General features: G+C 36.3%; 1 protein-coding gene across 9 annotated transcripts in view; it reads right to left on the minus strand.

Annotated features, from left to right (window-relative positions):
• The window catches only part of SHANK2 (SH3 and multiple ankyrin repeat domains 2), a 358,512-nt gene that overhangs the window by 215,106 nt on the left and 125,143 nt on the right, over window positions 1–18,263 (minus strand). For all 9 annotated transcript variants that reach the window (XM_087921306.1, XM_026706776.2, XM_087921302.1 and 6 more), the window contains 2 exons: window positions 6,857–7,163; window positions 4,708–4,877 (listed from right to left, as the gene is read on the minus strand). In XM_087921306.1, coding sequence (XP_087777432.1) covers window positions 4,708–4,877; window positions 6,857–7,163 — 477 coding nt within the window. The remainder of the gene's footprint in view (window positions 1–4,707; window positions 4,878–6,856; window positions 7,164–18,263) is intronic.

Here is an 18,263-nt window from a genome sequence, read left to right on the forward strand (position 1 = left end):
GGCCTCCATGACAACCATCTGTCTCTTCCAGGTAATTTCTGTCCTGGCACATCCAAGCAGCAGGACAGATGCTGGACCTTGCCTTTTGCCTAGAAATACCTGTCTTCTTACTTGGACATGGAGGGTATGATATCTAGCGCTTTGTTCAAGTCAGATCAGTTCCTGGCTCAGACAATACTAACTATCGCCAACAGGTATTTAGTGGAGCTTTTGAGTGAACTGACAGATGGTTTCACCGACTACCTGGTCAAGCTTTAGCAGTAGATCTCTCTTTGATTGCCTTTTAAGCTCTTCCAGACAATATCTGGAGAGTAAGATGACAATGTATAGATTTTTATATATACATTGTTCTATTTTTTTTTATTTTGAATTTAATTATCTTGCTTATCATAGGCATTTAAATTATTATAATGTATGCTGGTTCTTATAGCTGTTAATTGATAACAATCCCTATGGATTAGGACACTATATGAATTTGATAAAAAATTTATAACAATAAACTAAACAAATCTTAAACAAATCTTAAATCTCATTTATTGAAAATCTCCTAATCCTGACACTTTGCAGGTTTCCTGCCTGAAGACTCATCATATAAACTGCTAAAACAGACATAAAAGAATAAACAAATACATCTATAAATGTATAAATATTTATACATCTGTATTTCCTTGGCTCCTCTTTTATAAGTCATTGCTTATATCATTATGAAATATTATGGTTTCTAGGGGAATACACAGTACTGCATGTTACACATAATTTTAGTCACTATTTCTCACAAAAAATTGATTAAATTTCATTTACTTAGGATAAGCTTAAAACACTGTAGAAATTTTAAGTGATTTCCAATGGCATCAGTACAATCTGTTTAAATCAAACAAATGGTGAAGTAATCTATTATCTGAATTAATAAACTGGGTTCCAAACTATGGCAAGGCAAATTGCAATTTTCCATCATTCTGGTATGTGCTGAAACTTGGATGGCCAAAGATATTCTCTCATGTCCTAGATAGGATTTCAATCTAAGACAGGAAACAGAATGTATGTATATGCTATAAACACTTAGCAAATATGTTTGCATGGAATGAAAGAAGGCAATAGAAAACTAATTCTGCATTGTTGCCAAGAAAACTACATGGAAATGTCAGTGAAGACATTGGAATTCAAATTTGACTTTATGAAGACTATATTTAATATAGTACTATACACAGCCAGGAATATATAATGAAGCAGATTAAGATACTACAGGACAAGTGCTGGCATGGGTAAAGATACAATCTCTGCTAAAAATTGTAGAATTGTAGGTAACAGCTATATTTGTAGATTGTATCACTGGATACAATCTCTACTAAAAATTGTAGAATATAGAGTTGTGTATTGATCAGTGAAAAATCTAATTTAAATCTAATGCACATGGTCACTTAGTAATTGCATCTTAGAGGGCCAGGACAGTGGTCATTGAGTGAGGTGATCACACGGGCTTCTTACTTAACAACTGAAATGACTTCTGACTATATTGGCAGGCTCCATTATAGTTGTAAGTCGACAACTAGTAGACTCTTTTGAGGGACCAAAAGTACTTTGGGAATATAATATAAGGAACATGAAGTAATATAGTGGCTTATGAAGCTATAACAGCAAAGAGTTGGCAAAGGTGGGAAGATCGGGAAAATGATCTTGAGTTTAGATCCTTAACTTTAAATTTAAGATTTATCTGAATGATTTTATTAAGAGAATCCAGCATTTACACTGGGACCTCCCACCTCTTTCTTTTCTCTGCAGAGGTTTTTTTTAATCATAATGGCTGGAAAATTTCTTTAAGACTAATGCACCATTTTTCAGGGAATGGTAGCTGGAGTATGAATTTGTAGCCATTAGCTTTCTCCATTAGAGCAAAATCCAGAACAAATTACGTGTTGGATACATCAGGCAGTTGCTGTCAGTTGCGAAGCCAAAATCCTAGTTAAAGTTTTATCATCATACCCTTGAGAAAAGATTGAAAGCATTGCATTCACTATAATTGTTTCTCATGTCTTTTCCTTACTGTCAGGAATTATACCGTGTTTCTCATATAATAAGGCCAGGTCTTTTTTTTTTTTTTGAGCCCCGAAAAAATGGCTAGGCCATCTTTTTGCGGGTGACTTAATTCCCCCTCCCTTGCATCTTTGGGCAGGCGGGCGGCGACGGCTTAGATGTTGATCTCGGCGTTTGTGGGGCACTTTGTATCAGGGTCAACGCAGGCAGCACCATATCCGGGTGTGCAACAAAAGTACTTCCTAATAGCAAGCCCCCCTGCCATTTCCCCCCCATTTCACATGTTTTAATATAGGCCTTAATTTGGGGGAGGGGCTTAATTTCATTTCATGCCTATAAAACATGCTGGGACTTCCTATTGGGGAAGGCCGTATTGTTGGAGAAACAGGGTAGAAAACAAAAAGAAAAGGGTGCAGGGGCAACGTTGTGCTGTGCTTTTCAATTTTTTTCCTATTTTTCCAAATCTGGTGATTTATTAGAATGCAATTCTCATCATACACCAATAATGTTACCCATTATAGTTATGGATTGACATACTAGTGAAACATATAGTATATGGGGGATGACAGATGGAAAAGATTATATTAGCTACTACTGATTCTTTGGGAATCATTGATACTTTTCTGGTATTGTGATTACTAAATGAGAAAGCATATTTTTCGGCTTGCTCTTGCAGCAACAAATGGAAACCATGATGGTCTGAGCACATTTTTGTGTTATGTTGGTTATAACAGAACATATCAGTTAATCCATCTGTTAGCAAGCAGCTTCAAGTAAACGTTTCATTATTAATATAGTCCTGCCCCTCTATCTGCTACTAAAATTATTAAAGTAAACTCTAATAACTATAGTAATAAATAGAGGGGCAAGGTTGTCTTTCTTTCTTTCTTTCTTTCTTTCTTTCTTTCTTTCTTTCTTTCTTTCTGTCTGTCTGTCTGTCTGTCTGTCTGTCTGTCTGTCTGTCTGTCTGTCTGTCTGTCTGTCTGTCTGTCATCTAACTATCCAAGTTATATGGCTCCCCATCTCACAAGAAATTACTCTGGGTGGCATACTATTACTCAAGTCGGTACATTAAGTGTTTACTCAACAATGCTGTTCTTTGTGACACCTTGACCATATCTCCTCCTTTGTAAACATCCCTCTGTCCCCAATATTTTGAGGGTGTTTTCTTATCAAGAAAATATTTAATTAAAAGAATGGATAGGTTGATTCAGCATTAATGAATCTTGAATGTTCTTACTTAATTAGCATTTAGTTAATATAATTTTCATAAAAATAGAAAATGATGTCCTATTTGTGGACTAATCTTTTCATCAGCATGACCAAGATTCCTTAATGCAAATATTAACAATCATTAGGAGCTGTATTACTCTGAAAAGCAAATAACATGGTATATATCATTCATCTCCTAATTCTATACCATAAACCCTTGGAAACAGATAAAACTGATCATATAAACTTATATCCCAAACTGACAGTTGTGATAAAGGACTGGAGGAGAAAATGTAGAAGAAAAATAAGGTGGTTCCAAGTATGTTAAGCCTGAAGTAGAAAAGACAGAAGTGAGATACGACATCTACCTTCAAGCATTATTAAAAGCGGAAGACAGGACAAAATTATTCAGAAATTTAGAAAAGACGGCATGAGAAACAATAGGATAAAATTTCTAGGAAACAGACTTTGGTTGAACAGCAACAAAAAAGTCTCCATGCAACAAGAGCTGTTTAATGATTGAACAGACTCTTCTCCAGATGTTGGACTATCATTTGATGGAGGCCAGTTGTCAGAGACTCTATAATAGTGGATTATTGCAGTGGGAAAAGGATTGGATCATAAGATCTCCTAACTCCTAAGACTCCTGTTCAAACCTTACATAATTTTACAGTTCGATGGTTTGGATTATTTATTTATTTAGCCTCACTTGATAAAATCCTGAAGTTGTCAACCAAGTCTTGATGAAATTAGTCTTTGGCCTAGAAGCAGTTTTTATCTTTAATTGATTGAGCTAATTTCCTACTTTAGGACCATATTACTGTATATTTCTTCTGTCTCTTGCAGATGCTGTATATTATTACATGCAAAGGTCATGCAGGTTTTGATCAATTTAACCTTGGCTGCAATGTATTCATGATCAAGCCAGAAATTTGATTTTAATACCTATTTCTGGTATAGTTTGTTTTATTCATTAAAAGTTCTAGGATAATGCTGATCTGTTGTGGAAAAGTAGTATTTCTCTCTTATCCTTTGCAGGTCGAATGTGCTGTCTAAGATGGGAAGCTACAGCAAACTAAAAGATTGGGAAGTAACTTCCTCACACTCACTGCTCCTCTCCAAGACTATTTCATATGCATGGGTATATTCTGCCTAGATACAAGCACATCATAAGATAATCTTGCAATAAGAGAGGAGTGATCACTATCAGGATAAAATCAATTTCAACATCAATAATCAAGTGTAATAATTTTGAAGATCTTATCTTGCAATCCTGTCTACTCTTTGAAGACCGGAGAAGAAAACATCAACTGTCTTTTATCTGCCCATTTACTTAATAACTATAAACTAAAAATCCAGATGTTTGGAATATTTTATATGGGGATTGGACTTTTATGTTCAGTTGCCTGCTTCAAAAATTTATACATGACTATCCACAAATTGCTGAAAAGAAAAGAAACTGACCTTTTACCCTGTCACCTTTATGCAAATGAATTTCCCCTTCTCCTTGAGGTTGATATGGCTTCACAACGATAAATACTCTTCCAGGTACAGCACTATATAGTTTGCGTTTATGACCCTGATAATCCAAAGCAGATATGATGTCCTTGTTGACACTGGGATTATAATTGGCACTGAAAGACAGCAGAACAGAATGGTTTTATTTCATCTTTTAACACTCTTATAGAATAGCTTATCTTTTAAACAAACAATTTGCTCCCAATTAACAGCATAAAATCATGCAGCCTTATCTGCTACCTATCTAGCAGTTTAGACATTAAAAAAAAAACTTCAGATAGATTTTTAAGGAGAAAAGTCAGTTAATGGCAGTATTATTATTTTTTGCACTGAAAGCACCATGAATTTCTGTAACATTGGCTTTCTTTTGTGACATTTACTGAACTTAAAGAAGCTACATTGATCTGCTTTCTTCTCCTCCTTCAGATGGAAGGGAAGTGTGTTCCTTAAAAATTGCTGCCCCCTGCAGCCAACCTTTTACCACATTTCAAGAATTAGACTGGTAATATTGCTGCCTGCATAAAAAATAACGCAGCATGGTGTAGTGCAGCTATCAGTTATTTTGGGTGCTCACCAGCATGAAAGGATATTTTTGTTACTGTTTTGCAGCCCACCTTCTGCCTGGATAAGACAGAGGCAACGTCTTCTGCTGCTACAAGCAGCATGTGCCAAGTCTCCACCAAGGTCCTTCCTTCTTCCTTTTACTTGCATTGGGAGAGAAAGTTGCCTGTTGCTAACTCAAGTGTCTTCTCCGCTGACATAATTCTTCATTTTCTTCCCTCAATTTACCTATTCCTGTTAAAAGAACTGCATCTCCTTTTACAACAAAGCCACACCCATCATTTTGCAATTTATTGATTAGTTTAGCAGAATAACAGAGTTGGAAAGAGACCTTGGAGGTCTTCTAGTCCAACTCACTGCTCAAGCTTGTTAGAAGCCATTCGATTTGTGGTCAATATTCCACAAAATGGGTATAGCATAAATAACTCCTCCCCCCCCACCACAAGAACAACAGGCTAGTAAATGAAACATCCAGTCCTTCTGGTAGCCATTGCAAAACAATTCATAGAAGTCCAGAACCTCCCGATCAGACAAAAGGATGTGATCCAACAGCAGACCAATTGGATCCCTGCAGTCCACTCACTTTGAAGGCTTCCTTCATGCATACTAGAATATTAATTTTCATGCTGGGCCATCTCTATCTGACTACCTACCAGGCTGACTCAGACATGGATGCCCTGCTGTGAGGACATCAGAATATGCTAATGGCTCTATCCTGGAACCTGAACAATGAGGCTGCATATGTGAGTCCTTATAAGCCAGCAACACTGTGAGCCAAAGTCAGTTCCAAAGTTCATCTATATGCTATAAAATCATAGTTATCTCCCATTTCTACCAATTATAATGCTTTCAAGAAAAACAGAAAAACTGCAGATAGAAACAATTCTAGATAATGAAATCTCATTTCCGCCTTATTTTTGAAATTATACCACAAATTGAGACCCACAAAAATAGCGTGCATTTTTCAGAAACCCTTAAATACACATGTCACCCAAACAAGACTTATTATCCCTAATAACAGAGTTTAGAATTTGGAAGTCACATGCTACTTACAAGCAGCCTCACTTGGGCAACTTTATTCACATATTTGCAAAAAAGCAAAGTCCCTTCTGTCTCCTGAGTCTCCACATGAAGCAATAATATCAGTGAGGGGAACAGATACTAAATCCATAATTTGTGGAAGAAGGGCTAAACCCAAACTCTCTGTATCGGACTATCAGATTTTCCAGGGGAGCTAGTCTGGAAAACCAGCTACAAATTCATTCTTGTTCATCCTTTACATTCAAAAAGAACCATTTGCTATCTCCATAACAGCTTCCCAGAATCTTGCAAGCTATTGTTAATATCCATATCCTATGTTCCATTAGAATTCCAACCATCATACTGCGTTGGTCAGAGGAAGTATTTATTTGTATTCTTTGGAGGGATGACAAATATTTGTGTGGAAAAAGAAGGCAAGAGGAGGTGGTATAACAGGAGACTGAAATTCAAGAGTGAAATTCTCATTTTAATAGGGCCAACAGTGTATAGTTACCTAATGTGCCGTTGCTGCTGGTGCTTTGCATCCTCTCCAAGCCTATTTAATGATGGAGAGCGGCTCCGAGAAGATGAAGTGTAACTTCCCACAGTTTTCACAGTTCCATTAGGATTATTCTGCATCTGTTGGAATAGGTGAGGCGAAAGGCTACGGTGTGAAGAGGGTAAAGGGGAGGCTGACCAGTCAGGAAGATTGACGTTCAAATTGTTATCACTATTAGACCGAAGCAAGAGGCGAGGTGTGGCCAAAATGCTGTGAGGTTTCCGTCGTCTGTTTGAGTAAGTGGGAGCCTCTTTGAATGGCACTGCAATAAAAGAGAGAAAAGCATTCATCTTTTAAAATCACTTATCATACCCTGCAAACATTTCAGTGGTATATAGTTGCCCTATCATTATTCATATATTGTATTAAAAGTGGATTGCCTATTCAGATGAACTTTGCAACTGTATGTAGACAATTTTGAATTTAGACAATTCAAATTAAAAATAATTTCCGCTGGAAAACTTTTAAAATGAACCAGATTTAATGAGATTAGTACAATCTTGTACTCATTATTCGTACTCTTGGACTTAAGATCACAACTGGGATCAGCATTTTCATTCCTAAGCAAGGCGGTTGCTAAGTGAGTCAGGGCCAATTGTAAATCCTTCTTTGCCATGGTTCTTAAGCAAATCACGACAGTTAAGTGAATCACATAGTCACTAAGTGAATCTGAGTTTCCCCACTGACTTTGCTTGTTGAAAGCCAGTTGAAAAAGTTATCCTGTGGTAAGATGGGCAGTCAATAAAAAAGAAAGGAAGTGGGGGAGGGATAGAGGGTGGGAGGAAGGAAGGAAGGAAGGAACGAATGAAAGGCTGCAACAGTTGCAAATATATGCCAATTGCCATGTGCTTGAACTTTGATCACATGACAATGGGGAGGCTGAGACAGACATTAAGTGTGAAGAGACCAGTCGTAAAACTCTTGTAATTTCAAATGATCACTAAACAAATGGTTTTAAGTCAAGAACTATCTGTATAGATAGAATACTGTAAGAGTATAGAATTATTGTTCAAGAATAAAGAATTGGAAGTTAAAACTCAGCAATGAAGATAAAATATCTAAACAATGAACAATGAGTAGTATGAACAGTTTCATTAAAAAAGAAGTAAATGTTATAGTACGGCAAGAGTAGACAGCTTGCCATCCTGCAAAATAACTTATTTATGACAGAAAACAACAACAGATTTTTCTCACCCACAATTGGCCCTTGAGCTATGCTAACTTGCTTTGCAGTTACAGGAAACACAGAATAAGATATGAGATTCCACCCTAGAGATATCGCCTCAAGAGAAGGAGGTTAAAAAGAACAAAAAAAAATGCTAGTATCCTCAAGCAGGTCTTTTCATTTACTGATGCTTCTGCAAATCCAGGAGTGTCAACTTAACATAAAGCTCTCAGACTGAAGTCACCTCTGCACAGGCCACCTTATTACCCTGTACCGCAATTTCATACTGCCAAGCAAGTGCACTTACTGCTGTTCTCTTGGACTGAGGTGAATAAGGGGAGGATAGAAAACTTGTTCAGCTGTCCAATGGAGTAAAAACATTGGTTCCAAAAATGCACTACCCTGTAATCCTGTAACATGGGTAATACAGCCAAGCCACATTGCTGATCACTTCTAAAAATGGGAGAAGGTGATGAAGGGATCTTGATGGGAGATACCAGAAGAGGTAGGACAAAATGAAGCTCCCTTGATACTAGGGTGCCAGTTGCTCTGTCTCTTCAGGCAAGCTCACCAAAACTGATTAATTATAGCATTTGCTCTGGAGCAGCAGCTGTACTGAAAGTTAATCATGTGGCATCCACGCGGCACCAGGAGAAACAACAGTGCACGTGAGATTTCAGCAATCTTGTTTGAGGAAGGGATCTAAGTTTTTATCCACAGAACAATCATTATAAAATGTATTGGCTTTGCATGATGGCCTATGTTCAGGAGGCTACCCAGCATGCAAAGTTTTCACCTTTTTCAGAACTATCCTTACAATTTATATCAATTGTTTCCTAGTACGATTTGATTGCTTATCATACCCTATGACTATTATTAAGTGTTGTACCTTATTATTCTTGACTCTTGACAAATGTATCTTCTTTTATGTATACTGAGAGCATTTGCACCAAGACAAATTCCTTGTGTGTCCAATCACACTTGGCCAATAAAAGAATTCTAATTCTTCTAACTACATGTTGGTTATCTGCTGAACCAACAGAAGCTATGACCCTTTTTTAACACAGCCAAAAATGTATTTCCTCCGGTGAATCTATTATGGCACTTGTTAAAGAATTTTTGGTTAACTTCACTCATTCTCACTGAATCATCTGGGGGGGAGGGAATCCTCAAATAAATACTCAGATCATTGTTAAATATTAAAAAATACAACATGAAAAGGTAAAAGAAAATTCTTTTTTTAGAAAAATGGATCAAATGATTGTAAGCTAGGCTGAAATAGCTTTGAAACTTCAGTTCCATTTATGCAAAATACACATTTAACAATTTTATTGTCATCATCTTTTAGAGAGAGAGAGAGAGAGGGAGGGACAGAGAGAGAGAGAGCACAAATATTAAGACATGAACAAAAATTAATGAAAGCATCTCAAAAGTTGTTATAAAAGAATATTACCCTTGAATTAACCCTTGAATCTTGTTTCCAGATCCTATGAAACACTGTGTTAGCATAATACTTCCCAAGAAGTATGAATACTTGTAAAAATTGTTTGAAAAACATAAAACTTTTAAACTGAAAATCCAAACAAATAAGGATCAACATTTATAAAGAGACTTATGTAAGTCCATTTGTCTTTTCAGACATTTCTCCACTGTATCTCTTCTTTCCCAGTGTGAAAGTACTTCAACTATGTGCTATACCCCCAGTTCGTGGCCTGCTGCCAGGCCACGGCGTGTTGGGAACCAGGTCACACAATTGGTGGGTTAGCGTGCAAGCACACAAAGCTGCATTTGTGCAACCAGCATGTGCAAAACCATCTCCTCTTTCCCCCTCCCCGCTGCTGGTCCACAGAGCCAGAAAGGTAGGATATTGCTGTACTACACAACAACATCTGAAACCTGTCTGTACTTTAAATTTGAGTGATTTCCCCAGCTGAATGCTAGTAGAGGTTATGAATCAAATTGTTGGTTTATTTATATATTAGAATTATGACTGCTTCCCCACAAGAGTAAGAAATAGTTTATACAACACCATGCTAAGTTTGCCCCTAAACAACTTACAGTAAGAATGAAAGATAGTAATTAGCCCCAAATCCGGTGCAATTCAAGGTGCTGGTTGTCACCTTTAAAGCCTTTTATGGCTTGGGACCAGGTTATCTGAGGGACCGTCTCTTGCTGGTCACATCTATCTGACCCACTAGATCAGGGAGGCAAGGAATGTTCTGGGTCCTATCCCCTAGGGAGATACATCTAGTGAGATCCAGAAGAAGGGCCTTCTCTGTGGTGGCTCCCTCTCTCTGGAACATCATTCCCACCAGAGATTAGACTGGCCCCAAATCTAACACTCTTCTGGAAGGAGCTGAAGACCTGTTTTTTCCAGCAGGCCTGGAGAACCCAGAGCGGGATGGAGCCCATTAAATTGCTTGTGTGATTTTTTGTTGCTGGGATGGGGTGTGTGGGAGGCTATTAATTTATTATTTGATTATTTTCATCATTTTGTTTTTTATATATGATGTTTTTATATTCATGTAAATCGCCTTGAGTTGCTAGGTGCGAATAGGCGCCAATATAAATTTTCTAAAAATAAATAAATAAATCACTTGGTGAATTTCTATGGGGTCGAGAATCTCTCCAACAACTAAACAATTTAAACATTCTGGCTCTCCTTGCTGTGGATACAAGATTGGGAGGCCAACATGGGAAAATATACTGAAATGGGGAAACTGACTATGTACATTCACAGCAGAAGTACTCCTAGACTAACATCTGTCGTTTAAGGACAGTTCGAAATTACAACAGCACTAAAAATGTGACTTATATGATCAAAATTTGGATGCTTGGAGACCAGCATGTATTTATAATAGTTGCAGTGCCCTGGCGATCACACCTTTGCAATTTGCAATCTTCACAGCCGGCTTTCAACAAGCAAAGTCAATGGGGAAAGCCATGATCACCTGATTCACCTAACAACTGCAGTGATTTACTTAACAACTGTGGCCAAAAAAGATAATAAAATTGGGTGTGACTCACTTAACCATCACCTTGCTTAGCAACCAAAGTCAAGCAGGCACAGCTCCCTTACATACAATATATTATACAACAAGGCAAACCAAGATATTTAGAATCTGGGTTTTGAAGATAAAAGAGAAATAGAATTTTTAAAAACTGAAAATATAAAGTATCATATCTAAGAAGTAGTGTTTGGGGGGAAATACAAAGAAGAGGAAAATGCACTATTGAATGCTCCTGTTTACAGTATGTTCTGCATTGGACTATATCATTATGAAGCTTTTTTTATTCCTTACTTTTGTATGATGCTTGTGTGATACTAGAACTACGCAAATCTCTTTTTTAAAAAAAACCCTTTGCATTCTTTCTTTCTTTCAGAAGTTAAGATGTATGACCACACAACTTAAATGCATTAACTCTGGATGGGGAAATAATATATATAAAACAATATAAAAACCCTGTAACCATTTCAAATAATTCAATATGAAAAGAAAAGCAGCCTCGCTCTGTTTCACGAAAACAGACAAGACATATACCGGGCTTCAAACAAGAGAAAAGCCCCTCCCAATCTCAGGCAGGAAGGCTGTTCTATAACCCAAGTGTTGTGACACAGAAGACATGCCTTTTCAGTCCTGCAATATGATACTATTAAAAAAAACCACACACCTAGAATATGTCTGTTGGATCTGGTAGAACAGAGAAAAGCCACCCTTCTGCCTATAGCTTAAGAGAATAGTGTGAATTTGTTATCAGTATGTTTCTGGCAAGCCTCAGAGACTTAAAAATATCATGTCTATCATGATGCTGTTATGTAATTATGTCTTTACATCTGACATAAATATTAAGTCTTGTCTTTTTGTGACATCATAACATATGATGTCATTTGCCTCCCCTGCAGGAAACTTTATGTACTTGTTTTCAGCCTTTTTTAGTAATTAGGTCATGTTCGATTTGCAGATGCCCTAATGTCTACTTCTTAACTTTTACAAAAGTAACCACTTTTCTATTTCCATTGTTTAATGGGTTAATGTAGATCAGGTATGTTAATGTAGATCAGGTATGATTGATGATTACAGGTATCAATATGCATTCTTTAAGAAACATTATCATTTTATTCATTAACTGAATTTCTTGAATTCTTTCAAATAGCCAGGAACAATGTTTTGCTCATGTAGCAACAAGAAATGATAGCCCTTGGCTGCAACTAACCGACTTTGGTCAATCTTTAAAAGAGCTATGTAAGATGAGATCTGGTTAGCAGCTAAATGGAAGATGACCATTTACATGACCAGCTCATAGGAGGAGAGACTAGATTGAAGAGCTTAAAAAACATCCTGGAAAAAGACAGTGACAAACCATTACTGTACTAATGCCAAGAACATTAGGAATGTCCATGTAGTCACTCAAAACTGAGTATGCTTCGTGAAAGATTTTACCTTTTTAATAACTAAAATGACCTACATCACTTCAGAACAAAATCATTATAGCTTTATTTTTTTCATTTAACACCTTCTAGACAGCGATTTCAGTTCATGACAGGGAAATGGCCTTTCCTATGCATTTTGGTTTGCATTCTTCCAGAACATGTACTAGCTCAAAGACCATCCATGTTTATTCCTCCTTAAATGAAGTTTCCTCACATATTCTGGACTGAATTCAAGAACATTTAAAACAAAACACAAATGTTGACTCAGGAAACATCCACATAAAGAGTTTTGTCAGCTTGAGTGTAGCTGCAGATCTCAGTCTATAACATCAGCAGTCTTCAGAACTAAGCTAATTCATTTCTAGCTCAGCAACATTACAGTTGAAAGTCTTGTAACTCCATTTCCTCATATAAAGAACTTTGCTCTCAGTCTTCTTCCCAGTTCTAGCACTCCAGGTCATATAAGGGGTATGCTAGCCTGAAAGCTTTGATGCTGTTCCCTTTTCAGTAATTGAAGAGAAATGAGAAGAGGTAAAATGGGTGACAGAAAAGGTTTGTCAAATCCCCCCTTTCTTCTATATGAACCCAGCTTGTGAGGACTAGATTACTGGCGTGTTTCTTCTTCCCTATGATTGGACGTTGCTAAAGAAATTGCAGGACCTAAAAGCACTGGTTTTACCATTTCTGAATCAAAGTCATCCTACTTCAGAGGGTCTAATAAAGGAAAATAGTGTAAACAGTGTGGAAGTGCTGAATTCAACAAATTGGAACCAGACTGCACTCATGTGGATGTTGGTTGGTGCTAAAGGACAAGGGAAGGAAGAGCAATTTTCTCTATTCCCTGCTTCAGCCTGCGGTCTCCATTGTCATCTTCTCTTCTGGAGTGATCTTCCAGAACATTGTGAGTAGGGACCTGGAAAGCTGCAGAGGGGAACAGGAAATCAGAAGAGGAGTAGCCCTGCCTCCCTTCTCCTCTGTCTCTTCCTTTCCTTCCCTCTCTTCCCCTCCCTCCCTCCTTCCATCTTCCAAACAAGGATTCAAAGCATGTACAGATCTCAGCTTAATTATACAGCAAACAACAAAAGAATAAAACAGATTTAATCTATGGAATCAGATTTACTTTGCTCCTAAATTGTACTATAAATCCACAGTAAGACTCCTACATTTAATGAGAAATAATATACCAAGTAATTTTCTTTAAGAACACATCCCCTCTTTTCTCACTACATGGCATTATTATTAGATTTTATTACTTTGTGAATTATTTTCACGATGTTGACAAAACCTTCTTTTAAATATTAAGTTTAAAATAGGTACAGTTTTTAAATGACCGATGCACATATCATAAGTATTACAAGAAAAATTAAGGACACAAACAAGCCTCTCCCACTCACTATGTTTTCTTCCCTTTTCCCAGTATAGTTTGGACAATACAACTGGATGGATATTTTCAATCTGCTACCTACATGTACTATTTTTTTAAAGTTTTTATTGGTTTTTAAAAACAAACATAAACAAACAAAACATAAAAACATCAAGCCATCTTCCATCTGTATACATACATAAACTTTATATTTTTATATTATATTTTTGTAATAATATTGCATATGAAAACTTACAGAATAAAAGTGTACATTCTACAAGTTATATAGGATTGGCTTCCACTTTTACATTCATTTCTTTTTCATAATCAGTTATACTTGTAATGTTTTAGATGACGATATATAAAAAGCATCCTTCTAAATAATTATCAAGATTATAATGGATTCAAAATGTTTCATAATCTCCAAAATGTTCTTCCACAAACATTTAATAATATATTAAGGAAATCTTTACACTTACTAAAAGCATGCATTAGGAAACAACATAATTTTTTAACACATGGAATAATTCAAAAACATACCAAAGCAAGCAACTTACAGCCAAGCTCTTATAATGAGTTGTCTAAAAGGAGGAAGCCTAACATAAAGGAATTCTAGAAAAAAATACAGAGGGAACTTACTATAATTATAGTAACTAGCAGACCACATTAAGCATGCAGGGGGGAAAATAGCAGTTCTTCAGCATCAAGTGCTTTGTGTTCGGTGCTTACCTTCTTTCTTTGTTAAGGCATTTAACAAAGACTTCATTTTTCCTTTTACTTAAGCAGCAATCCCCTCATTATATAACCTTTGCTGAAATGAAACAGGAATAAAAGCTATCCAGTTTCTATACTATTTAACTGCCTGAATTCTGGCATAAGCATCAGATTTCCGGGCACTGGATAACTACAAGCATAGCTGGGCATCCAGTTCCCAACATTCTGGTGAAAAAGCCCACCCCACATTCTGTCTGTCAGCTGGGAGCCAACTGTGCGTAGACTGGAGCTGTTCAAAAAACCTTCCTGCATTTCATAGTATTAGTCATGTGAACACCATCGGCACAGTCTTTCAAATGTTCTCCCGCTTTTGTAAATAAGACATTTATGAGTAAGAAAATAGGGATGACTTAAAAAGAGAGATAGACAGCACAGACCGAATATAGACAAAATTAACATTTGGAAATAGAAGACGACCACTCATTCATTTTTTTTCTCAGGGCGGCATTTCACAAACTAAGCAGAAAAAGCTCAAAAGAGAGAGAGATACAGGACTGATGAAATGCAATCATCCTTAAACCCTAAATCCTTCATGGCAAGTTACAAACAATGTGCTCTACTGTACAGGTAGCCCTCAACTTAAAACAGTTCTTTTAGTGACTGTTCAAAGTTACAACAGCACTGAAAAAAAGTGACTTATTGTTTTGACCCAGGCTTTGTCAAACATAATTAAACTTATTTTAAAAGCAAAACCTATTTTAATGCAATGCTGGGAATTATTTTTATTCACAGCCAAAATTAAACATTAGTCCCCCAAGATAAGCACACGCCAATCAGTCCTGTGGAATGCTGCCAAAAACAGAAGTATCCAAATTAATTATAACAGTACCAGAAAAAAAACGACCAGAATACACAGAGCTTCAAGACTCAGAATATATTGAACTGCTTTGCTTCCTACAAAGCTTTCATCATTGAGGTCTGACTTTTATCCCTTATGGGAGGGGCAACTTCCCAGCCTTACTCCCGAGTCACCCCTTCTGCTTCAGCTGTTCTCGCTTTCTAGCAGCTCTGCGCACACACGCACTGGGAACAGGCTCCCCTGGGTCCTTTGCTTCACTGCTGCCAGACTCCAAAGGCTCCAAAGGCAGCACCCCACTCCCAGATGGTTGTGGCCCCATCCCTGCATTGGATGCAGGAGCCTCGTCCAAGTCCTCTCCAGACTCCCTGACTGGTTCCCTTTCTTCCTCGCTGTCCGATACCTCTGCCATCTGCACTGGCTACTGGCGAACCACAACACTTATAACCATTTTTCACTCATGACCATTGCAGCATCCCCATAGTCACATGATCAAAATACAGGGGCTTAGCAACTGGCTCATATTTATGATGTTTGCGACCTTTTGACAAGCAAAGTCAGTGGGGAAGCCAGATTCACTTAGCATCTTTGTAAACTAATTTAACAACTGTGGTGATTCACTTAACAATGGTGGCATGAAGGGTCATAAAATTTAACAGCCTCACTTAGCAACAGAAATTTTGGGCTTAATTGTGGTCATAAGTTGAGGATCTGTATTCCTACGCTTTACTAGTATACAATTAACTTTTTTTGAGTTTCATATTCTTCTTGTTGATTCTTTTTTTTAGAAATGCAGGGTCTTTTTTAATATTCAGCTTCATCAATTATGTGCCATCAAGGTATCACCTCATAGATACTACCTACAGTAAACGGAGCTCTTCCTGGATAATCACAATGGTGCTATATTCATCGTGACTTTAATGAAGTCCAGCTATTCTGCTGTGAATCATCCACTTTGCTTTCTTTGTCAATATATAAACTTATAAAGGATAGAGGACAGATCTTTTCATAAGATGTCCAAAATATGATAATCTGATCCTGGTCATTTCTGTTTTGAGCGGGAACTCTGAGCTAATTTGTTCTATGAGCGATTTGTTATCTGTCTTTACTTTCATTGGTACTTCCAGAAGTTTCTTCCAACCTCAAAGTTCAAAAGCATCAATACTCTTTATACCCAGTTTCTTCAAAGTCTCATGTGTGCTTTCATAAGGATGCATGGTTCTGATCTTTGTATACATAGACATGCTGTGGCATCTGAATATTTTTTCCATGGCTTTCATTACTACTCAACTAAGAGCTAGTCAGTGGCATATTTCTTGACTGCCGGTGTCCATACTACTGATAGTGCATCCTAAAATCAAAAAAATAATTTGGAAGTAGTGTTTTCTTTTTTATGTACTGCACACTGGAAGTTATATAATGTACTATATTCCTTATTAAGAAAACTGAGCTACAGTTATGTAAAAATTTACTTGTACTTTCAACCACAATATTGATTTTGTAGTGTGATAAAAAAACAATTAGCCTAAACATGAATAGATTTATTTCCAATTTATTACCAATTACTAATAATCATCATACTTCAACACTGTCTGCCTGTTGTTGGCAGAGTATGTAAAATTAAATTCTGGATCTTTTAATTGCTAGGATGTTTATTCAGGAATGAAAAAAAGGAAAAATATAATTTATAGGAAATTAAATATTTATCCTCTGTACTTCAGATACAATTGCTGCAAAAAAGTAGCATGTAATAAGCATGTAATGGAACGCATTTGGAATTCACTTAATATTTCAGTATTTATATTTCCCTTAATTTTAATGAAATACTTTCTTCTAAATTTTAAGAAGCCATTTTATTATTTTTAGGTTTCGAATTTATTTTAAACATTTGATGTATAATTTTGCAAAATGACTCAGAATAAAAGTTCCCTTAGATGAAAAATGCACATGAAAATTAAAAACACACACACAGACAGTGTACTTCATTTCATCTCAAATTCTCTTCCAAATTTCTTTATAATAAATTTAAATTCGATGCTTTTACTCTGCATTTCTCTACCTATTGTGCTTGATAAAAATACAGACAAGGAGATGAAGGATAGAAATAATCCGGGGTCATACTGGCTGACTTTTAAAGTAAGCTAGTGATTAATTTTTGCAATGCTGGTATTTTTGCAATGCTGGTAAATGAAAGAAAGATCTTTTGCTCAATATAGTTTTTATAACTATTTTTAAATAAATTGTATCAATAACTTTAGTTATACAAAAATAAATTATAAATCAAATTCTTCCATCTTAGTAAAAAGGGACTAATCTCTTCTAGATGGCATACATTTTTATGATTTACTTCAATAATGTATCTGTAATATTTACGTTCATCAATATTTAATTCTTAGTTTATAATTTGTGGCAGATTTGTGTTGTGCTACCATTATATAGCATAGCACAGACTAGGTTGTCAGGCTTTAACCCTTGTGTTCATACACAGGCATATTCCTATTTTCATCTGCCAAATAATAATTAAGCCTTTGAGATAAGAATCAAAACATTTTTCGAAAATCACCCACACGAGACTTTGATAGTGACACTCACATGTTAGCACACTGTATAAATGAAGAAATTATTCTTGTCAGTTTCAGTTTTGGCACAGTTGAAAGATGAACAAAGATTTTAAAAATTTTAATATGAGGAATGAATTCAGAATTTTTCATTTGTATAGTTGAATATTTTCTCTTCCCAATTACTATTTCCTCCAAAGTCCTTCTTAAATCACATTAATAATATATATGTGAACATGTTTGACTGAACTAATTTGAACCCAGTTACCTTTTT

The sequence above is a fragment of the Pseudonaja textilis genome, chromosome 1 (genome assembly GCF_049901715.1).
Source record: "Pseudonaja textilis isolate UNSWEBS1 chromosome 1, rPseTex1.2, whole genome shotgun sequence".
NCBI classification, from domain to species: domain Eukaryota; kingdom Metazoa; phylum Chordata; class Lepidosauria; order Squamata; family Elapidae; genus Pseudonaja; species Pseudonaja textilis.